The sequence below is a fragment of the Helobdella robusta genome (genome assembly GCF_000326865.2).
Source record: "Helobdella robusta unplaced genomic scaffold HELROscaffold_1, whole genome shotgun sequence".
NCBI classification, from domain to species: Eukaryota; Metazoa; Annelida; class Clitellata; order Rhynchobdellida; family Glossiphoniidae; genus Helobdella; species Helobdella robusta.
In genome coordinates, this window is record NW_008703570.1 from 6,118,270 (window position 1) to 6,142,225 (window position 23,956).

Below are 23,956 nucleotides of genomic sequence, written 5' to 3' on the forward strand. Positions count from 1 at the left end.
AGTTTTACTTACACAAAAATCATTTTACTTTTACTTTACTTTTACTTAAGTTAAATATCACTGGTATGAATGTATCAATTGGTATCATATATAGGGATGTTGGTACTGAATGGCACCAAACAGCTGTGTATTTTAGTTTATAATTTCTTCTTGCAACTGTTGTTGTCCCGGCGTCAGATAAGACTGTTGTGCTCTGCTGTCTGCTCTGTAAGCAAGTCAATGAGTATTTTAAAGACATTTCTTTATAATTTGATATACTGATTTATAAAATTGATCACTGCACATATTTCTTCTTATCTTCACTGCTGCTGAACTTTTTAAAGATTAAATTAGCTTGAAATGAAAATCATCTTCCTTGAATCAGTTTACCCAATATAATTGTTTACTATATAAATTTTAATAGGTGATAACTTTTCTTCCATTAATTATTAATTATTTCACCAACATCCTCTGAGGACTGTTGTGAAATTCATTGAGGAGCATGATTAAACATTGTGGAAATGACTTTTTAAAAACATGATTGATTGATTGATTGATTGATTGATTGATTGATTGATTGATTGATTGATTGATTGATCGATCGATCGATCGATCGATTGATTGATTGATTGATTGATTGATTGATTGATTGATTGATTGATTGAGTGGTTGTTGAAGAGTGAAATTTTAATAAAAATGATATTTTTATTTTCACAGGTGCTGGTTACCATTTATTGGCTATCCAGATGCTCTCCAGATTACCCTCCCCTGAAGCACGACCACACTTTCATCTGCAGCAACCCAGCATCTTCATCACTGATGACTTCAAAGGCGACAGCAACAAGTATTTCGTCCAACCAAGATCAACAACAACTCACACAACACGCCACACAACTACCTGGAAAATATTCTGCGAAGAGCAACAACATTGATGATAAGACTAAATGGCAGAATAATGAAATTGACTGGGAGAAAGTTAATCTGCACATTTTATTAGTTGCCAATTGACTAATGTTTCCTAATACATAATGATGTTTTTGGATGTTTGTAGATGTTCATTCAAACACTGACAGATTTTATGTTGAACTTTTTTGCTGCAGAATTTTTCAGCTTGGAAGACGAAACGCATGTCGCAGTTCTCTTCCTCATCCACACCATCTCCTGTTCCAGCATCTACTAGGTATGCACATCTGCTCTCCTCCTCATCGCCATCATTCATGTTGTTTATTCTAGTACCATCATCAATATCACCATCTTCCCACTTCACAATGTGCTCCAGTACAATTTTAACGTCATCGTCTTCATGGTAGTTTTCAGATATCATAAGAGTACATGCATACTGGTTTATATCCGCGCCACTTTTTCATTGTTATTTCAAAGAATCTGCGCATTACTTTAAATTACGATCTTATCTTTTCATGGGAATGTTTTTACAAACGACAATGCACATTTTACAATAATTATTCTCTGTCAGTTAGTTAATTCACTAATTATTTTATTATCTTAAATCTGAGTTGTGCTAAAGCTCCATCATTTTTCAATATAAAAATCTATGCTAATCCTATGCTAATTTATGTTAATCCTATGCTAATTTATGTTAATCCTGTGCTAATTTATGTTAATCCTATGCTAATTTATGTTAACTCCGGTCCTTTCTAACCTGCCATTATAAAAAAGAATTGGTTTTCAATCCATCATTAATTCTGGCATTTAATGTTGTTAATGGTGCACGTATTCATTCATCTGGCTTGCTATCGATCAGCCACTTCAATTCTTTCCTGGCACCTCTCCACTTCACATTGACGTGCCTGATACAAATTTTATTGCAATGATTATTTTGATGTGTTAGGGATTAATGTTGCTGACTAATGCCTAGTATCTTACAAATAGTAATAATGATAATTAAAATAATAATAATATTATTATTGTTGTTGCTGGTATTGTTGTTATTATTTAACTTTTATTCTTTGCTTGGTTAGTTGTTTTCCTTGAGAGATTTGTTATGTAGGTAGGGCAAACAATGTTGTACTTGTACACAACTTCATGCCAGTTAACAAAGATTAGAAATTTGATAATAATATGAGAGCTTGTGAATAACTAACACATAACAAAACTGCAACGCAACAACAATGCAGTGCTGCTGATGCAGGGGACAGAGGTTTCAATGATTACAATGGGAGGAAGTACCTTGGTGGTAAAGAGGCTATAACTGGACCTCACAATGGAGCTGGGTTACATTTCAATGGTGGTCATCATCACCACCATCCTTCTGAACAACTGCATCACCATCATCAGCATGTTAATAAGCATGCCAATGATGAAGTGTTTGATAAGGTGGCCTCTTTGTTGTTTAATCAATATTATTTTTTGTTGAAAATTCATTCAATTATTTATCTTTCAGTTAATTCAATTTTTAATAACTCGTATTACAGTTGCATTGACAAACAGTTAGTTAACCTGTTGTCTGAGCAGCAGTGCTATGTTACAATTGCCTTACTGGATTTTTGCTGCTTTAATTTGTATTGTGTTGTATGGTATTGTATTATATTGTGCTGTATTGTTTTATAGATTGCGCTCGTTTTTATTAGATTTGTTATACATCATGTGTAATTATACTTAATTTATTCATTATCACATGAACATTTCACTGTACAATAATATATCGTTCTTCTTTGCCTGACATTGTTTGCTTTGTAAAAATTTATTGCAACTTTGATCATCTTTGTTTTATAACTTGCATTATTATGTCATTGTGACAAAATGTCATGCTAGTTTTCTGCTTTCATTACATTCATTGTAAACCTTACGTTACATGTTGCTGTGTAATATTTTATCTTATATTACGTTCGTTATAAGTTCATAACACTTTCTTTATGTTGTTTGATTGAATTACAATTGTTTCATTCATCTTTTTTATTTCATTTAAAATTCACAGGCTCCCACGCTTCCTAAATGGGACACATATCCAGGATTTAAAAATGCAGATGACGACGACACTGATGATGATGAGGAGGAGGAGGATATATTGAAGTTTCACAAAAGACCAGCAACAAACCATCACAAAGGAAAAAAAATGATTGGATCTTTCTCCTCAATGTCATCATCGTCGTCATCGTCATCGTCTTCATCGCCTCTGATCAGAGAGTACAGAAGTGCTGATAATGTAAGTAAGGTCGCTGCAGACAGGACTGGATCTAGCTTTGAGAAACTGCTCATTGATGTGAACAAGTTGTCACACATCAGCTTGTCACAATCTTTGAAAGATCTTGAGAACTTCGATGAAGTTGGTTTTGATGAGGATTATCAAATTGTTCATGATGATGATGGCTGTGATAAGAACAGCGAAGTTGAAACAATTGCTCATGATGAAGATGAGGAAGATAAATATTTCAGCATCCGAAATGTGGATGCTTCTGATGTCGAAATAAATATGTTCAATAAAATTTCATCAACCGATGATGATAACGAGAGTGAGGAGGAGGAGGAGGAAGAAGAAGATGATGATAATAAAGACAACGATAATAATAATGATGATAAAGAAAATGTAATATCAGCACATTCTGACAATAAGAGAAAGCCATTGAACTTTATTGGTGAACTTATTCAGCTGAATGAAGCAACGAAAAAGTTTGATGGTGTTTTTGAGCAGAGGACTGTCACCTCAAATGATGCCGGCCCACGTAAAGTCCTGACCACCAGCAACGTGCACAATATGGCTCATCTCTCAAGAAATAACAACTTCTTGAGCGTGACGACAGAACAACCACTGAATCAGAGATTTGTAGCGACGAAATCGTTACCTTCTCCTTCGTCATCGGTCTCGTCCTCATCCTCACTACCTTCAACTACTTCACTGAGTCTCTTTAATTCTAAAATGTATGATAGATTCTATCACGACATGAATGCAATAATGAATTCGAATGCTGCAAAGACTGACAATTATAATAATAAGAACAATAATAAAGTAAAAAGACTGGATTTGGAGTCAGAGAAAAAAAGGATTGTTGAATGGAATATGAAATGTGATAGACTTCTCCAGGTGACTTTAAATTTTTTTTTTTTAATTTTTATTGTCCTAAATTGGTACTTTAATGAATGATGCCTAGAATTTTTTTTGTTGAGTTTCAATAACATTCATTGCTGTTGATGTTGTTTTTATATATAGATTAGAACTTATATTTATTTTATAGAGTTTAGAAATCTACGTTTTCTTAATGATGACAGGAAAGATTCATGAGAGATCGAGTGATGTTGAAAGAGAAGCTGGAGGAAGACATGAGGAAGGCTGATGAAACCGAGAGGTTGAGGAAGATCAAGGTGAATTTAAATAATTACTGCTTTCCCTGAACAAATCATGTTCGAAATTACTCATCGTTTCTACCATACATAAAATCACCATTTTGGTAATGTGAGACTTTAAGTAATTACGACATTACGACGTATGTTCGATTGTCATCATATATATATATATATATATATATATATATATATATATATATATATATATATATATATATATATATATATGTGTGTGTGTGTGTGTGTGTGTGTGTGTGTGTGTGTGTGTGTGTGTGTATAGGATTAAGACTGTTAGAAAAGAAATGCAATTATTGAGGAAAATCACAGCATGTTTGGCGTTAGTTAACTTCCAATTTAACTTTTCGATTTAAAAATTGAAAAGTTAAATNGGAAGTTAANTAACGCCAAACTCTCTACCTCCTTCTCCGACGACTTCGCCATCACTTACGAAGTTCAGGCGGATCTCAAGACCCATCTGTTTGCAAAAATCATTGAAGAGCGCTGTTGAACATCGCGGAAATGGCGCTTTATAAACTAATTGATTGATTGTGCGTTTTGAACTTCGTAAGTGATGGAGAAGGAGGTAGAGAGTTCCAGAGAAAACGACCAGAGGAGTAGACAATCGGCTTCGGCCCTACAATGAAAAGTTTTGCTTGGCTAATTCTAAATTAAACGAAAGACATATGTAAATGTTTAAAATAAAACGATAAAACTATTTCACCTTCTCTCCGGCACAACGATAAAATTAAGCTGTAATTTTGCACAAGAACATTGGTTTTAATAGCAAAATTACTTCTTAAAATTTATGTGATGGCAAATAAAAAGTTGCCAGCCTTTTATACAAAATTTAAGCCCCCAACAACTAATCTCTCTACGTTACTGAATTGCTGAAACCTGCTTTTTTGCTGAAATAAAAGTTCAAACCATGATTCATCTTATAGAAGAGCTCCGAAGTGGAGGGCAAACAAATGCGAGGATGACAAGAATAATTATTGAGCATAACAAAATTGGCCAATGGATAAAATTAAGTAATCGTGAGAAGCTTCCTATATTTGAGGGGTGAGATCAGTTCACAATCAGAGATGAAAAAAGAAGGACATGTTTAATATTGAATGCGAACAATTTTTTTGTCAATTTTAAATTTTATTATTTATATAATTTTTGAACTGTCATGAAAAATATGGACTTGTATCAAACTATTAACTAAGAGTTTCGACGGTATAAACTTTAAATACACTCACACAAAAAAATCAAATCTATATTTTTGTTTCAATGCTATATTCTTTACATTTTTATTATGTCTGTTTTTCAGGAGGAAGAATTTCTTGAAAATGAAGTGATAGAGGTAAAGAATAAAAAAACGTTAAGCAACTCTGATAATGATTATTGTAGTTTTGGTCAGCTCAGAAATGGGTCAAAAAGCAAGCCCTTGTCTTTCTATTCTTATCAAGTGCTCAGTGATTATGGGTCTGTTTTCTTTTACTGTATTTCAATGAATTTTTAACTATATCGCTATATCAAATATTTTGTATACCATTTTGAATTAATTTTTAAATATGTTTAGGTCTCCTTCGTTGGATCACAACAATTTAAAGAAACAATCCTTCTTTCATGGTCCATCATCACATTCATTGACTCACGATTGGCTCATGAATTCCTGTGTTGAAACTTGCAGACCTGAAGATGGAGCACAAACTGAAGATGACACGAAGAATGCAGGATGTTTGGTTGACGACCAAGTATTGCCTGCACTTTCAACAGGAGATGACAACTTTGATGAGCCAACGTGGATGAAGTATGTGACTGATGAGGTCAACAAGCAATCTATCAACATGCCTCTTACAACAGCCACTCTTGAAATCGTTTCTGACTCTTTGAATGGCTCGAGTGAAAATATTTCGGCAATTCAATCCAATGAAGATTCCATTGAAACTCCTGCTCGTAACATTTCACTTGACCATTTTTCAACGCCACACAGAGCTGCTAATCAGCTAAACTATTTACAAGATATATCAAAAGCTTCATTTTCAACTCCGCCATCAGAAACAAAAACTTCATCTACATCCTACCAAAACTCAACTTTGCTCTCTAAAGACAGCGTGCCTTCTCATCTAACATCTATTTCTGCAAAAACTTTGTCCTCGCCATCACTTCCTGAGCCAAGTGCTCCGTCATCAGCTACCATAATTAGGTCTGGTGTTTCATTATTGCCTTTGAAAGTAAACATATTCTCATCTATATCGTCGCACCCTTCCAATGCCTTGTTGACTCCTAGTTCAGAAAGATGTCTTGAGGTCTGTTATTTGAATCCACCTCCTAAAGTTCTGAAGAAGAAGCTATCGGACTCAGAAGATAACATATCATTTTCATCATCCAGATCGTCTGCTACCTATCGTCAATCATTATCAACTCCTTCAACCATCCCATCATCCACTCCTCAGTATTTGTATTGTGACCACAACATTAGTTCTTCAGTTGATCATTTGTTTGCCTATCACGATGGCATAGCAAGAAAGCAATATTGTGTAGTGGATTCTACGCATCAAACCAATCATGCTAGAATTTGTGAATTGCCTGTCAAAAATCTTTCCGAGGATAAATCAAGTTGTTCGGCTTGTGGCTTCTGTATCGGTGAGAGACTGTTTTTTAAATATTCTGATATAAGTTTACTACTGTTCTTTTTTCTGCTGATATTTTGATGTCATTATTTCTTCTCGTTTGCTATTTCATCAACTAGAATAATTTTTATTGGGTAGCAATTCGGTAGCAAATTGTTATGACTCAAATATTCTGATTGCATTTCAAATAGATGGTTATTTTTGAATTTGTTTGTCCAGTTTTTCCAACTACTAAGTTTTTGATGGATGATATATGCATTAGTTTACAACTGTACTGTTCAAGTGACGTATCTTTATTCATCACTTCAAATTATTAGGCCACTTAATTTAATTTAATTTAATAATTTTTTTAAATAAATAATTTTGTATTTACAGGAAGTGGAAAATCTGTTAAAATGTTTTCCCTGATTGGACATTATCACGTAGAATGCTTCTGCTGTTTTATCTGCAAAGAACCAGTTGATGGCATCAAGCAACAACTCCACATGAACAAATCAATCATTATGTGTGATGAGTGCTATAAGAAAAGCCTTACACACCGAAGAAAAAATTAAATCTCATGTTTTTATAGTGTGCGTTTAATCCTTAATTCATTTAACAACTAAAACTACTTCAGATACTCTGATTGTTCTGGAAGATTTTTGTTTTACTATCAAGTGATCATTTTTTTAAACTTTGCTGATAGATAAGCCATGAATTTGTGATGATAGCAATATCAAGCATAATATAATTTCTAAGGTTTTTATCATGTTTCGCATAACCTCATTTCATCTTGGTGGTTGCCAATTTGTTTTGCACCTTGTAGGGTGCTTGTTATTCAGATAATGAGCGGTAGTTAATGTTCTTTCACAAAAACATCGTTGTGATATTTTTTTTCTGTTTCATTATGGTTGTTAAGTTTGTGATTAATGTAATTAAGCAAACATTTATTGTTGTGATCATCCATGTGAATACAAATTAAGACCATCTTATCTTCGTTTTGTTTGTTTCGTCACACCTCAACGTGAACCTAATTATTTTGACAAAAAGTAAAGTTCGTTTTGGATTTTGTTGAATCTCACCAGTTGGAGTCGACAGAAAGGAATTAATTAATTTCGTGATGTTTTGTAAGGCGAGCGCATAATAGTGACGTAGAAATCATTGGGGCATTCGAAAGAAAGTTTGCGGGTATGTGTTGTGCCCAAAAAATTGTAGGTAAAAAATAGACGTAAGGTGACAGGATGGCCGACTGGTTACCAGTTATGGACGTTTGATTGTCAAAGTCGAATTGCTGAGTGGGCAAAAAACGTAAACCATAGAGCAGCAAAGTTTGTTAGTAAGTGGAGTAGTAATAGTTGGTACCAGTGGTGAATGGCTTACTCATTCTCATCAGCAGTACCTGTCTGGAAATTTATATCCATCTTTTGAGAGGCAATTTCAAAAGCAAGGTTCTTGCAAAGGATATGTCTCTATAGAAATAGTGAATGTTGTCAAACAAATCTAGAGAGACGATCTCGGGCATGTTATTGAAACGTTTACGAAAATGTTACAAAAAACCATTCCTCTGAGTATAGTTGAAAGATTGACACACCTATCAAGCCTGTCGAACGCATCTACTGCGTCACCTACTAATTCAAATGATGAACTGCAATCTAATTCATCTTGTTCAGAATCGACTGATTTGATGAAGTCAAGTGGAAAAAACTTCCAAATGACTGCAGATTTTATATTTTGTCTTATTTTTGTCATATCATCACGAAAGAGCGCTTCGTAAAATTTTTGAAAAATAACGAATAAACCGTAAGCGAAGTGAAAAAAGATTGGTAATATCATTAGTTTATTTGACCAGCGGCGAGAATTTTAGAAAAGACTTGGTTCTGAATGGAATAATGTCAACGTTTGTGGAAAGAGTGTGCAATGACCAAACAAGTACTTGGCAACACTTGATTACACTTACATAATGCAACAATGCAATGATTCACTACCATTGGTTACAAATAAAACAGAGGTCATCGAAAATTCTTCAACTATTTTCAAAAAACAATGTGTTATTTTATTTTGACGATGGTCAAATTGCTCAATCAAATGAAGACATTTTGTCTAAATATTTTGATGTTTTCGAAGCAATGTTCAAGGGGTTTTTCAAGGAAAACATCAAGTGAAATTTTTCTATTTTGAACAACTGCATTTTATGTGAATCAACAGATCTCCTGAAAAAATAATTTAATGTATTTTTGAGTTAGCCCATAAATATTATATGGTAACATTTATTGAACAACACTGTATTGAAAAGTTAAAATCTAATATAAATATTTATTTAGAAAAAATTTTGTCTTTCCATACAATTATACGTTATCATTTCATTATATTGTGCATGTGTGTAAATATATAAACAATATAAGTTTTTCAAAATTTTTGCGTGAGCTTAAAAAGTTGATAAAGTTTTTTGATCTTTTGAAATATTCTATTGCATTATATGAAAAGAGTTTTGCCGCGGAATTACTACCCACTCGAATACTGACTTTCGCACCAAGGAGGATTCCCTTACTAAGAAGAAACGCACAAAATAGAACAGCTCAAAGACGCATTCGCGCAAACCGAAGAAGATTTCACTGAAGACTTTTGCACTCAAGAATTTTTAAATAATGCAAATATTATAAAAAAATTTAGTTTATATAAAACATATACTCTCAAAATATGCTATAAATTGTAAACAAAATAAATCATTTTAATATAATAGTTTTTTTCTGAAAAATGTCTACGATTTGTTTAATTGCTATATTTTTTATTTTAAATAAAGTTCTTAAACAAAAAAACGTAGAATGAAATGAGAGCGGGGAAAGTACTGTGGGTTTGTTATAAGTCGATGTTTAGGAGCGTTTCCAACTGAGTTTTGTACGATGGAAATGAAAAATTATAAATCTCAGTATCAAACTGGGTTCCAAAATATTTTGGGATGCCTGGCTTGGTACTCTTGCGCGGAGGAGCCGAGCTATATGGTGAATTTATTTAAGTTTTTGTGCGTTGATTCAATTTATGCAATTGCTTGTGTGGTTAAGCGTGTGGTTATGATTTTATGTGTGTAAGTGCATATGTGGATACACAGTTTTGTTTTTGTTTTTTTTTGTTTCTATGTATGAAAATATTTAGTTTTTTTTTCTTCTATTTTATTTTTATGTTATTTTGGCGTCATTATTGAATTTTTAACTTGAGCTTTTTAACGTTAGAACATTTCGGTTGAATATGATTGACAGTTTTTTTTAAATGTTTTATTTATTGATAGATACTTGTTGAAGAAGCATAATATGAAATCTAAAAATTTAAAATGCGATTTTATACTAATAATTCTACATCAACTACAAATAGAGTAACAATAAATGGTTAATAAAAGTAATGACATTGAAGCTATACTGCTAACAATAAAATTAATCAGCATGGGAACTATTAAAAAGCTGCTTCGTTCCTAAACTTTTAATCTCTTATTACTTCTAATCTCTTATATAATTCAATATTGAACCATCTAAACAATGTACACTGTAGAATGTACACTTTTTCTGTTATAATTTTTCACTCCTTTTTAAATAGCTGCAGGTTGGCGTACCAAACTCCAAGAGCCACCGAGAAGCCAGGGTGGCGAACGAAAAGGGGCTTCAGTAAATTACCCTAAAAATATTATTTGAAAATTAAATTCGTTATTTCTTAGAAACGAATTGCATGTGTTTTTTTTGTGTACAAAAGTTTTGCTAAATTTAAACCAACTTTTTCCAATCCAATCCAAAAAGCGTCTCCGAGGAAGTGCTTTGTTACCATTTTCCTGATCAATTCGTACTTCATGACTGACCCGCAGAAATAAGCGACGTCCACTTGTTGGATCAGAGTGTTATGTAATGCAAATTTGCTCAAGATGTTTGCCTGAAAATTCAAGATACCCGCTGCCAGATCTTCTTTGGTATAAGAACCTGAGAGTTTTGAACAAATTGCACTTTATAAGTACTACTGATGCTCTGCTACTATTAACTACTATTGCTGTTACAACAGCTACTACTTAGCCACTAGACAAACCTTTTCCTTTTGCATTGGCCGATGTTAGTTTTCCGAGTTCGTACGCGGGGTATTCGTCTGGAAGTAATCCGTACAGGTCTTCCTCCGCGTTGCCATAATTTTTCAAGTCCGACATACAAGTGGTCACTTTTGTTAAGTCACCTCTAGCTGCCATATCCATAAATTTATCAAAGTCCTGAACGTTTTTTTATCAATTGATTGGTGAAAATAATAAGCAATTCATCTTTGAATTAATTTCTAAAAATACTGAAACACATATTTTTATTTATATTATTATATTATTGTTTTATTAATTATATTTTCAAAACCGTTTCGCCGACTAATTCCTCCATAAGACCAAACAAGGTTTTTCCGGCAACTGTGCTAAGATCCACAACTTTGAGCTGGTAATCCTTGTTAACCTGTTCAATGGTAACATAAAATATTTATTTTTTCTAATTAATAATATTTTTATGATAACGTAATAATAATAAAAAAATAATAATATAGCTGACAAGCATGGTTCCCGAAGCAGAACCAAACATGGTAAAAGTTGACGGAGCGATTAATTGGTCCGAAACTGGCTTCATATATTTATCAGCCCATTTTTTCTCATCTGAACAGCTCAGTAGTTCATACAGAGGACTGTCAAATGTTGAATTTGATTGAGAATTTTTTTCGGAAATATTTATTTTTTCCAAATCTTTGTCAGCTCTATCGGCCATATAATCATCGGCCTTGTAATCATCAAATGTGCTGTCTTCGGTGAATGTTTTTAATTTAACCATTGCTTGGGCTAATATACGAAGTCTGTTGGCTGCATTAGAAAAAGCCTCGAAGTCATAATCGTAACAACCGATCTTTAGAAGCGATGCCACTTTCACAAAGTTTTGCACTGCCATCATCTCGCTGTACAATTTTATTCTGTTAATGAAAACATGTTTTAAATTCTATTTAGTGAATGTTAAAAAACTAAAAATAAAGATAAAATATAAGGAAGTGCAAAAATGAGAAGAATTTAAGAACAATCTACTATTTTATTTTGATCTTAGAACAAATATCATTGCATCACTTACTTTACTCCAAAATTTTTCTCCAACTCAGCTTTGAAATGCTGCGTAGTGACACCAGTCATATAACAAGTAAAATCATCGCCATCAGTTCCACATCCGTTTCCTGTTAAGTTCACGTCACAATTTTCTTTCAGGAAATCCGTTATTTGGTTTATGTTAATCATCTTGAAATATTTCAGACGTAGCAGGCCATGGTCTGAAGGCTGTGTGAGAATGATGATGTTGATGATTATGATGATAATCACATAAATGATGATGATGATACCAAAAAAGAATGAATTAATAATAATAACAATAATAATAAGTATTATTATTATTCACCTTAATAATTTTTCCATGTTTATAATCCTTCTTTGATCTATATATGACCTTCGATAACGATCCGCCTAAAAGTTCATATTATGATTTGTATCAATTTTATTCTACTATTTATTAAGTTATTACTCTCATTTATTATTATTTTCCGATATTTTATTTTATTGTCGTCATGTTTATTTTGATATGTTTATTTTATTTATCTACGAATAATATTTTTCTTTCCAAAAACTCACCTGAATCAACCACAAAACCCAATGGGAAGTCCATAAACTCATGTGGCACTTCTAATATGACCTCATCATCATCAGCATAACATAATGAAGTTGATGGTGACGATTCCGCTGCTGATAACGATGTCATCTGTAAATATAAAGAAGTTAGTTTTTAAATCTCGACAAATAACAAATTTTGTAATAATAATAATAATAATAAAATGATAATAATAATAAAATGATAATAACAATAGTAGTAGTAGTAGTGATTTGCATAACGCTAGTAGTCGGCGCGCTGCAGCTACATTTGAGTGCGCTGATGCTAGATCTAATGGCGCTCTGGTTACATTTGATTGCGCTTTTATCTTAATTTTCTTACAAATTTTTATATTTATTGAATTTGGATTGAATGACGGGATATCATCCAAGAAGTTTTTTCATCGCGTGTGTGCATGAGCGTGTGTGTGCGTGATGTTTTTGTACGAAATTTTGTTTTCATTAAAAATATATTTATGAATTAAGATACTAAAGCTTTGGTATTTTTTTCATAATAATTATTTTTATTATTATTGTTGTTATTATTATTGTTAAACTTTTAGTTTAAACAACTTCATTTTTTGTATTAATTTGATCAATTTGCTTTTAACATATATTCATCATTCAGTTGCAATCTTAGTTATTTTCTTCTTAGTCTATATAAGATTCTGTCAAATAAAACTTGAATCTACAAGCAGTCTCACTGTTAAATAATAAGATAACCTCAGCAACCACCATGAAAAAACTTGATTAGCATATTTGTAGTGATTGTTTTTTCATCAAAATTTGAAAACATTGATCGAGTTGTCGCTAAAAAAGCTTCAATAATTTAATTTTCCAACGTAACGCTCTGGCTAAATTTTGACGTTGAGTACCAATAACAAGAAATCAAGAAAAACTAAGTTAAACAAACTTTGGGAGCATTCTCACAAGCTGAAATACTTTTACTAAATGCGATTTGTTTGACAAAACTTTGAAACAAACTATTTACACAAATTTTGTGTTTTTTGTGGACCGTGACATTTTTTAGAAATCTATTATTACGTGAAAAGAGTTCTGCTGCTGATAATAATATTGAAAGTCGACGGTAGATGGAATTAGTTATTTTATTTCTAAGAAGTTACTGAAAGCATTGTCAGAAGATGGGATCAAACACATGGACGTGTTAACAAAAATGTTGACGGGGCGCAAGAATTTTAATCTATTATTACGCTTGTCAATTGAAAAATAAAAAAATATAATTTTCACGAGATGACAAAACGGATTTAATCACATGGAAACAAAAAAAATTATTATCCAAAAAACTCTTCTTTTTGTTACCGTGAAAAACATGTAACCAGCGGAGCACATATGTAATTACATTCTATGATGATATATATTAATATTGTATTAATAATCATTATTCTAATACTAAAAAAATATTCTAACCTTTTCTCCGCTAATGATGATTATTCTAATATACTTGAATTTGTTTCACTTATTATATTTTTTGAGTGTTCGACCTACGAATCTTTCTCCATATATTAAAATTTATATAAATATATATATGTATGAGTATATATATATATATATATATACATGCATGTGTGTGTGTGTGTGTGTTTGTGATGTGTGATATAAATGCATAAATGCACGTAAACATTCTAAAAATATATAAACCACATCAATCTAATAAACAATAATATAACCATCCGACCTAAACAATGATGAAAAATATACACGTTTAATTCATATATATATATAATTATATATATATATAATATATATAATTATTAAGAACAATATTATGTATAGCGCCCATTCAATGTTCTCACAGGCACTCTCAAAAAATTAAACTGAATTGAATACGTGGCAAACAAAGTAAGTACAAAATCAAATTCAACGCAGCTTCAACGAACATGTTCATCAGTGATTCTCAAACTTGTTTCTTCCACCGCCTACTTTTTGGAAAAGTTCTTCTAGTGCCCCCTTGGCTTTAAAACTTTTCATTTGAAAGAAATGTAATAAAAGTTAGCTCTTTAGTAAGTTTATGTATTTTATAATAATAATAATATATAAGTCCCGTTTCTCCGTGCATAGACTTATTTTAACTACATCATCTTTCAAGACAGGAGGTTCTTGACAAAAAAAACAACAATGACGTTAACAACAAATTTTATTTTTTACATGGTAAATAGGGAAAAAAGCGCGAACGCAGTCTTCCATTAGCAGAAATTATACACCTGAGTTATCCGCATTTGGGGCAATCACAGAAGTCAATTCAACCTCAGTGCAATGGTTCAAAATTATATAAATTTTGAGGAAAAAAAAAACAAAATACGGTTTTACAAAGAATGAGTATTTTTAAATCTAAGTTGAAACGATCAAACAATTGAACATAAATGAATTTAATGTGATGGGTGAATTTGATGATTTTTTTATAAGACTGCTAATATCAGGCTTTAATTTTATCTCTGTCTTAAATCTCTACGTTTAACGTTTATTAATATGCAAGTTATTTTATTTGTTAACGGTGTTGTCACAGCATTAAATCCACGTTTCCATAAATACAAGGCGAGGATGGAAATGCAGGCAAAAGTTGATGAACAACTGACCACAATCCCTAGTACAACAAATTTTTTCGCCTGGAAGATTTTGGGCTAGGTTTACATATTGACAATAACGTTGATGGGTATCCGCTCCGCATAGTTAACAAGGAAAAAGATTTAAACTGGTTCAAAGATATGGTTTTTGTAATCCCAGCAAAAAATGATCAATATATAAACATAAAACTTCTAAAGTTCTCAAATTTTGTCAAAACCTGTCAACGCCCCCAGTAAAACTTAGGCGCCCTCCTATCGCCCACTTTGACAAACACTGATATATATGAATATATATATATATATATATATATATATATATATATATCTAGGACCATACCGAGTGTATAGAATCTATTATCTTATATGCTTTAATATACATATTATGGTCTCCTTCCTATATATATATTATGATTATATATGTATATATATATATGTATATATATATATATATATATATATATATACACATATGCATTTATTGATGAAAATCACAGCATGTTCAGCGTTAGTTAACTTTCAATTTAACTTTTCGATTTTTCTAACGGTTGGACCAGAGAGACAGTGAAAAAAGAGAAAATAGAGAGAGAATGAGAAAATGAGAATGAGTAAAAGAGAGAAAGAGAGAGAGGTTTCAACGCAATGTAATAAGTAACCAGTAGAACTTATCAACAGAACAACAAAACAGAACAACATCCTCGAAATTATAAAATACCTATCCATCCAATTCTATACTCATTTTACATGAATGTAAATGTTGTTTACATTTTGTTACAGCTCTTCATTATCATTAATGTTTGCTTGCCATTATTATTATTATTGTTGTTGTGGTTATTCTTTGTATTTCTGTATTATTTCATTATGTTTGAGACTTATTAGCTTTGATGTTTTTTTGTGCTATGTACAATTGTACATGGCCTTGTGTGTTTGCATGTGGTGGCAGGTTGGTTGGTTGCTTGTGTGTGGCGTGTATGTGTATGTGTGTATGTGTGTGTGTGTGTGTGTGTAGTGTGTGTATGTGTGGTGTGTGTGTGTGGTTATATTTCGTGGGATGTTTCAGACTGATTACTTTTTATATCATGTGGATTGTCTTAGGGACTGTCCACAAGAGGTGTCACGTTTTTTTTGCAATTTTCTTACTCCCCCCTTCTCTTTTTCCATGTCAGAAAGCTTCACAGAATTTAAAACACATCTCCTTATTAAAGTCTAACATTATATACTTCAGTGGCGACATCCTTATATTTGTTATAGACAGCTCCTTATATAGCTCGCTAAACGAGAATACAATAACTAACTATATAGCTAGTTAGTTAGGTTGATAGATAGCTTGATAGACAAATAAATAGGAGCTTTCAGACAAATATTGTGGTCTTATTATAGTCCAATAGATTTGAAAAGAATGTTAAGTGTCGGTAATATTCTTTATATTATACTTATGATATCTGTATGTGTATGCTGTTCACAAACTTTATTTAATCGGATTAATAATACGGGATATTAATAATTTTTATTCATTGTTGTTATATGCGCCTATTTCCAAATAAAGTTGATAAACTTATCAATAAAATCCTACAAAACCATGCCGACCGACACCATCAGCCGCTGAAATTGAAATGAAAATGTTAAAAAATTTCTCATATTTCTTGCCTTCTATTTGTATTCTATGCATTTATGTTTGTAAACAGATACACTTTTAACTTTTTTAACTCTAACTTTGACCGATAATTTTTTGCTTTTAAGCTGCAAAATGTTTATTAAATTGTTATTTTCATCGTAGAGCAATTTTAACCATCTATTTTTTAAGCTATTTATTCTGAGACCGCGTCTTTTTCTTTTCTTCGTCAACTCCTTGTCAGTCAGGTAGATTATTAAAAAAGTACCTGAAAAAAACGAAACTAAATTACTAAACATAACTAAATTATTAAACAACTCTTCTAAACTAAGCTAAAACTTTAAACTAGAGTATAAAATATAGTATTATAGTCTAAATAAAGATTGCAATCAAAAAATAAAATGCAAATGAGTAAGTAATCGTAATGAAATAAATAATTAAATAATAAATAGTAAATACAATACTGGTAATAAAAATAAAGATGAATGATGAAGAAAAACAACTGATTGTTTGCTCAACAAGTTTAGCTGAACATTATATAAGGGAAGAAGAATATGAAAAATGCTTTGAGTGCTACAGAGCATTGCTGGAAGCATGTGGCACTTTAAACACTTTTTTACATCCATACCTACTTGATGTTCTTAAAAAGTGGGTGAATCACTTTTGTGTGACTTGTGCAGAAGATGGCATTGAAGATGTTGAAAAGGTTGAAGAAATAAAAAGTATTGTGAATGCTCACATAACTGCAGCCAAATTATCTGATGAACCTCATTGGATCATCTGTAGCTGTGCCAATCTGTTTTTTCGGTAATTATTTAGTCCATTTCTTTGCAAATACAATTTTTCACTATGTGGTGTTTCAATGGTTTGATTATTTTCTTTACTCAATATATTTTTTTATTCAGGTTACGTCAAAATCTAACAGCACTTGAATATTTCAGAGAGGCTGTTAAAGTGTGCCCTAGTTCCCTATTTGCCAGGGAGAGTTTGGAGAATTTAAACTGCAAACTAGTGAATAGATGGCACTTTGTGATGTTGAATGATTCTAACAGGAACAAACAATATCAAAAGGCCATTCAAAATGCAATATCATCCCTCTGTAATTCTTTAACGATGCCTTCCTCTTTATTTTCAAAAAGTGCTCCAGCAATTATTATGGATGTCGGCGGCGGCACAGGTATCTTGAGGTCGCATCAAATATTTATTCAAACTTTTGAGCAATGAAATAAAGTTAAAATGGAAATTACCAATAATTCGTAAGTACTGATTAATGAAAATTTGTTCTTTCCAGTTTGTTTGCAGCTAGAGCATTGTGCACTCTTGGAATGGGCGACCTTATGAAGATCAAATGTTATGAGGAGGATGAATGCATGTTCCAGGTTGCAATGAAGGTTGTTCAACATAACAATGTTCAAAATGTTGTGGATCTGATTTGTGAATCAACTGACAACATCAAGCCCTCGAGCACTTCTGAATCTATCAAGTACCCATTTGTCTCATTCGTTGTTCAACTGTTGGTCTGAATATGGTTGTGCTGGGAAGCAAATAATTTTACGCTAGTAAACCATTTAATAATACCAACCATTTAACAATGAATAAGAATGGAAAAAAGAAGAAGGAATGAAACCAGATTTTGAATGAAGGAAGGAAAGAGTGAAATTAGAAGAGGAAGGAAAGAAGGAAAAATGAAGGAATGAAAGTAGATTGGAAATGTAGGAAACAGGATGGAGTGTAAACTTAAAAAATTAACAAAATGAAAGAAAAAAGAACGGAAACTTGTTATAATTGCTTTGTTCAAATTAAAATAATTATTCATGGCCAAGAGACAGCTGGGAGAAATTATAATGGTCAAGAGACAATGCAAATGACAACAATTGCTCTTCGAACCAATAACTAGATGACCAGCTTAGTCAAAATAAACATTATAACATTCGTGATAAAATAATCCAACACAAAAATGTTTTAATTCAACACATTATCCATCACAGCATGTTATCTAACAAAGTCTAGAACAGATCCTTTTAATTTAATCTAGCAATGAAGCTGTTTACTTAATAATTGTAGTTATTGCAGTTCATTATCGAAGCAATGTAAGTTTATAAATTGTTCACTTTTCATGTTTTCCGACTTTTTATGTGAGTAGATTTATCTTTTTAAAGTTGTTGAAAATTTGACATGGTCAATTTTCCTAATATGATATGTGATAAGTACTTAAGAGGAATTGTTAACATCTGAATGACAGGCTGATAATAACGGAGACGTTCGATGGAGGATTGTTAGGGGAAGGTGCCATCACATCACTCCATCACCTTCTTCACCTTCCTCAGTGCTCTCCTGTAAGCAAGTTTTGCACTTTACAGATATTTAACAGTCATTATTTAACTCCTGAGACATCATATTTGTCAAAATATTGTCATAATTGTCAAGACGGAATTTCCAACTTTAGCATCTTCATTGTTCCTTTTTTAAAGTTCACTCTGAAATTTACGTTTTATGATTATTTTGTTGTACCAAATAATTAATTGTTTGTGACTCCAAGTGTAGTTCCTTAATCCTCCATGATATTTTGAATTATTTTTCTGTTATTTCAACTTTTCAAACACGTTTCAGAATGTGAAGGTCATTCCGCAGTCAGCCACCCTGTACATGTGCCTTGTGGAATGTCTGGATGTCAGAAACTTTGCGAGGTCTCATATCTGCTCAACACGCGCACACAATTGCACACATGCACACACATTTACACACGTCAAAATGTTGTACTAAAATTTGAAACATACTCGCCGTTTCTTACAACTGTATTATTTTGTTTTTCATTTATAACTGTGGTTAGTTAGGGCTTTGGTATTGAATTAGTTTAAGTAATACTTTATCCTTATAATTTTCGGACGAATGTTTTGAATTTACAACAAGTGTAATTTCTGCCTCATGGTATGTTTGTATACAAAATAGTGCTGTTGATGTTAGTCGTTTGTTCCATATCTTCGTCATCAGTTTTGCTAGATTGGTTTGCATAAAAATTGCAAGTCATCTTGCATAACCAGCACATCGATGCAAATCATTTTCTACACCTACTCCAGGTACTCATCCACCGTGACAAACTTTGGTTGCCGCATATTCTGCAACATTGGACACCACCTCCACCATCACCCACCTCATCGTCGTCCTCGTCACTACCAGCCATACACAACAGAGTACATACATTCATTCAATCATTCGTGTAAGAACTTGTCTGCAGTGGTCCCATTTCAATGCATCAACTTCAATATTTTGCAGGTCAGTGTTTGTTTGCCTGCCATCTTTCATTGTTTTTAGAGGACATAATTTAGGTGTTTGTTTTTTGCTGCTTGCTCTTGTTTCGTGTTGTTCTTGCTGATTATAATTGTTGTCTTCTAACAATTATTGGTTTTTCATACTTTTAAAATTTTAAATTAAGTTTGTGTTTGTATGTATGAGTTTGTGTATGAAAAGTTGAGCAATGAAATTTGTTGCCAGGAGCTAGAGAGTTACATGATGGGAATTACTGACCAGCTGAAAGTTTCCATCACAAGTCCTGGCAAACTTGATGCCATTGTAACCTGGTTTGATCTCCATCTTGACGACGACCACCACCTCTCATCATCTCCCTTGCCTTCCCATCTGGGGTCTGACGAATCGAGTGCCTCATGCTGGCAGCAAGCACTTCATCCCATCTGTCTGTTGGCTGACGAGTCGTCTTACATAGTCCATGCTTCTGATCACGTGCTTATTCAGTTTAAAATAAACAACGAAATGTTACAAGTTGACTGTTTGGAAATAAGCAGGAAGCACAAAAACATTGAGCATAATGATGCAAGTGATCGAACAAGAATCAACGATGATTTCGCATCAAATGATTGTAGAAATTCTTTAACGAAGACAGCATTAACCTCATCAGTAATTCATCATTTTTCATCATCAGCGTCAGCAAAAATTACTTCTAGTACTGCTACTACTACAACTACCACTTTTACAACGACAACTACTTCTACTACAACTACTGCTACTGCTGTTCATTCTCACCGACGAAATACAACTCATCCCCATCTGCCAACGACTTCTCAACATTCCACATCAACAGTTTTCTCACCATCATCATTTCAGCATGCAGCCGTCACAGATGATTCACCTGAAGATATTCTTTCGACCTCATTCACACCGATAATTTATTTATCTCCAAATGATGTATCACTTCTGAATGATGATGAATACAACATCAAATGCATTAAATACTTGGGGAAAATAATCCAGCACTATCTTTTAGAGAATGTTCCAGCTGACAAAAATAATGATCACCAAAACAACGATGCAAGTAAACATAACAACAGCAACATTTGTAATAGCAGTAACGATGCAAATAACCATCAAACCAATAATGCTTGCAGTAACGACATCGGCTGTTGTATCAACGACACTCCCAACAACTACAAGGTTGACAACAGCAGGAATGGGATGTTCTTAGGAGTGGTCATCGTGTCATCATCACACCTGGACGCGTCATCTCTCCACATCATTCATGCCTTTTGTGACAAGGTCCACTTCAGAATCATTTATACCGGTGAGGATGTGGATGGCGATGACCAAGAGGTGGATGACTGGCCCTCGGACGTCAGTGAACTTTTGAACTTGATCAGAAAAATATATGAGAGCAAGAAAGTAGACTATGGCAAGATGTTTTCATTTGTGAAGTTGTTCGCAGATGGTAAGACGGAGAATATAATGACCTTAACAGGTGATAATAATAATAATATTCTAGAGGAAAGATTAACTGACGACATCGATGTCAACTGGGTGATTGGATTTGCAAATCTCGTTGGTGCCAATGGGCAGATTAAATCCCACATTCTAAACAGCGTCAACATTTGCAAGTGTTTATTGATTCTTCTAAATTTTATTTTTCTACTACTATTTGCTTCTGTTTTAAATTTGATGTTAAATTATTCTTATAAAATAATCTATCTGACTAATTTTGATTTAAACGTGATAAAAATATTATTGGAGAATCACGCTAACGACTCCACAGTGCACACAGCTGGTTTGGGCAGTTAAGTTCGTTGATGGAGTGCAAAGATTGAAAATAAATATTGAAATGTTTGCGAAAGATAAACTGAGATAACAAATTGTTGAAGAGACTGGACATTATTTAGTAGATGAATGACTTGGCCGTCAACTGAAAAATTATAGAATTCAGAATATTTTTTCAGATTTTTAAAAATTTTTAGTTGACTTAAAAGTGATTATTTGTAATTGCAATGATCATGATTATTATAACAAATTGATAATTTGATTAAAATAACAGGAAGTCGTGTCTGTCGCTCAATTGCACCTTCCTTCCATATGAGGTTAGCTGCATGGGTCAGTTGATCAGCTCGCCACATCTCGTACGCAGATGCTCCATGCACAAGACGAACAATCCTGCTCCCTATCAGATTTCCCAGTTCATCAATGAGTTCAAGGTTGGTCCTCCTACTTCTTTGCCATTTGTTTACTCGGCTTTTCTTGGTGTAATCAAATAAATGGATAATAATTGTTTTTCTTTGTCCACGTCATATCATTCTTATTTTGATTATCATAATAAAAGTTATCATAATTATCACAGTCAGTTTTTGTCTTCATCGTTGTTAATTTGAAATTTGTAGGTGTCTTACCACACGGACGTCAACATGAATGCGTTGCAGTGTGTCAAGTTAACAGAACCTTTCCAGATGTTCATGTTCAAACTCAATGAGGCTTTTGGAGAAGTTTGTGGAAAGGTCAAGGAAGATGCTGAGGATGTTGTTGATGGTGATGATGATGCTGGCAACAAAGATAGTGACGAAGAAGACGATGATGAAGATAATGATAATGAAGGTACTTTTTTTTGCAATCTCCATGAAAGAATATCAAACCCGGGCATTATACATGCGCTTGTTTATTGGTTCGTCATAAAATTAGGAAGGGGTGGTGATGATGATAATTATGGTGGTAATGATGATGACGATGTCATCTCTACTGCCAGTCCCCGTTGTCATTGGAAACAGTCGGCTGTCATCATTGACACTCCGCTTCATGTCATCCTCAACGATACAGTCAATGTCAAAGTCAGATCTTCCAAGTCCGCTGAATATTTTTGCGTCCAATTGAACAAAGACTAAAATCTCTTTATTGTATCTATAATGCTATTCTCTAAGAATTTTCATTTAATTATGTTTGGACGTTAGAGTGTATCGTGGGAGGGAGTCAGTGGGTTTAAATGTTTATCTTGTTTAAATGTTGCGCTAATAATTTTTTTATAACGTTGTCATGGAAATAAATTTGTTTAAAAGTAACTTGTCTTGTTGCTTCATGCCTTCGAATTGAAATAAGAAGTTTGAGTTAGGATGACGGGCCGAGGCAAAGGTAAGGAGGTTCAACTGCAGGTTGAAATTGAAAATCAGGAGGATTGGGAGGAACAGATCGCCAAGGAAGGATTGCTCGGTCGTTTGCTTTGTCGTAAAAAAATTAAATTAAAATAGTAATAAAATAATAAATTAATTAATTTAATTCTAATTTTGAGTTTCGTAATTTTTTTTGATTTATGATTTTCAAATAACGATTTAAAATTTGAATCAAATTTTTAAATCGTTTTCTCGATATCATGATTGTTTACTTAACAAAACCACTTAATAGTAAATTAAATAGTGGGATGTGTAATCATCATCCTTATCAATACTTTTGGTCCCTTAAATCTTCATTTGAATAATCATTTAATGGAGAGGTCTTACAGTACAAAATTTTTGGGTCTAATTATCTCAGATAATTTATCTTGGGCTGAACATATTAATACTATTTCTTCTAAATTAAGCAAAATTTTAGGTCTTCTTTATAAAATAAGATACAAACTTAATAAAACTACTTTAATATTGTTGTACAATGCATTTGTTTTTCCTCATCTATCATATTGTAATCTTATCTGGGGCAATAGCCCTGCTGTTCATGTCTCAAAACTATATAGAATTCAAAAAAAATTTATAAAACTATTATTATATTTAAAAATTACCACTCATGTTGATGAATATTTTTCTTCTTTAGGTCTTCTTACAATATACAAATTACATATTTTTATTGTTGCCTTTTTCAAATTTGTCAATAATCTGCTACCATCTAATTTCTCAAATATTTTTTCACTCAAACCTTCACATATTTTTAAATCTACTCGTCACTTCATTCCATATAT

The 23,956-nt window shown here is 32.6% G+C and overlaps 5 protein-coding genes across 5 annotated transcripts in view; 4 read left to right on the plus strand and 1 right to left on the minus strand.

Moving 5' to 3' along the window:
- Positions 1–675: 675 nt before the first annotated feature.
- HELRODRAFT_159036 (hypothetical protein) lies at positions 676–4,786 on the plus strand (the record flags this gene model as incomplete). The annotated part of the gene is made up of 6 exons (XM_009010962.1): positions 676–954; positions 1,080–1,159; positions 2,115–2,313; positions 2,915–4,018; positions 4,204–4,296; positions 4,661–4,786. 6 exons carry the CDS (start codon positions 676–678, stop codon positions 4,784–4,786), a joined length of 1,881 nt encoding a protein of 626 aa, XP_009009210.1.
- A 789-nt stretch (positions 4,787–5,575) lies between these two features.
- HELRODRAFT_159037 (hypothetical protein) lies at positions 5,576–6,977 on the plus strand (the record flags this gene model as incomplete). The annotated part of the gene is made up of 2 exons (XM_009010963.1): positions 5,576–5,745; positions 5,843–6,977. 2 exons carry the CDS (start codon positions 5,576–5,578, stop codon positions 6,975–6,977), a joined length of 1,305 nt encoding a protein of 434 aa, XP_009009211.1.
- Positions 6,978–9,731: 2,754 nt separating this feature from the next.
- HELRODRAFT_159038 (hypothetical protein) lies at positions 9,732–12,667 on the minus strand (the record flags this gene model as incomplete). Its single annotated transcript, XM_009010964.1, has 9 exons — positions 9,732–9,867; positions 10,477–10,538; positions 10,635–10,834; positions 10,938–11,112; positions 11,246–11,338; positions 11,432–11,840; positions 11,993–12,192; positions 12,311–12,375; positions 12,541–12,667. 9 exons carry the CDS (start codon positions 12,665–12,667, stop codon positions 9,732–9,734), a joined length of 1,467 nt encoding a protein of 488 aa, XP_009009212.1.
- A 4,158-nt stretch (positions 12,668–16,825) lies between these two features.
- Positions 16,826–23,069, plus strand: HELRODRAFT_187900 (hypothetical protein). Its single transcript, XM_009010965.1, has 10 exons — positions 16,826–17,553; positions 17,652–17,923; positions 18,049–18,259; positions 18,989–19,082; positions 19,357–19,433; positions 19,824–20,019; positions 20,239–21,629; positions 22,061–22,217; positions 22,401–22,956; positions 22,996–23,069. Exons 1-9 carry the CDS (start codon positions 17,228–17,230, stop codon positions 22,893–22,895), a joined length of 3,219 nt encoding a protein of 1,072 aa, XP_009009213.1. The 5' UTR covers positions 16,826–17,227; the 3' UTR covers positions 22,896–22,956; positions 22,996–23,069.
- A 51-nt stretch (positions 23,070–23,120) lies between these two features.
- The window catches only part of HELRODRAFT_63719 (hypothetical protein), a gene marked incomplete at both ends in the record, with an annotated part of 3,542 nt that continues 2,706 nt past the window's right edge, over positions 23,121–23,956 (plus strand). The window contains one exon of the mRNA XM_009010966.1: positions 23,121–23,217. Coding sequence (XP_009009214.1) covers positions 23,121–23,217 — 97 coding nt within the window. The remainder of the gene's footprint in view (positions 23,218–23,956) is intronic.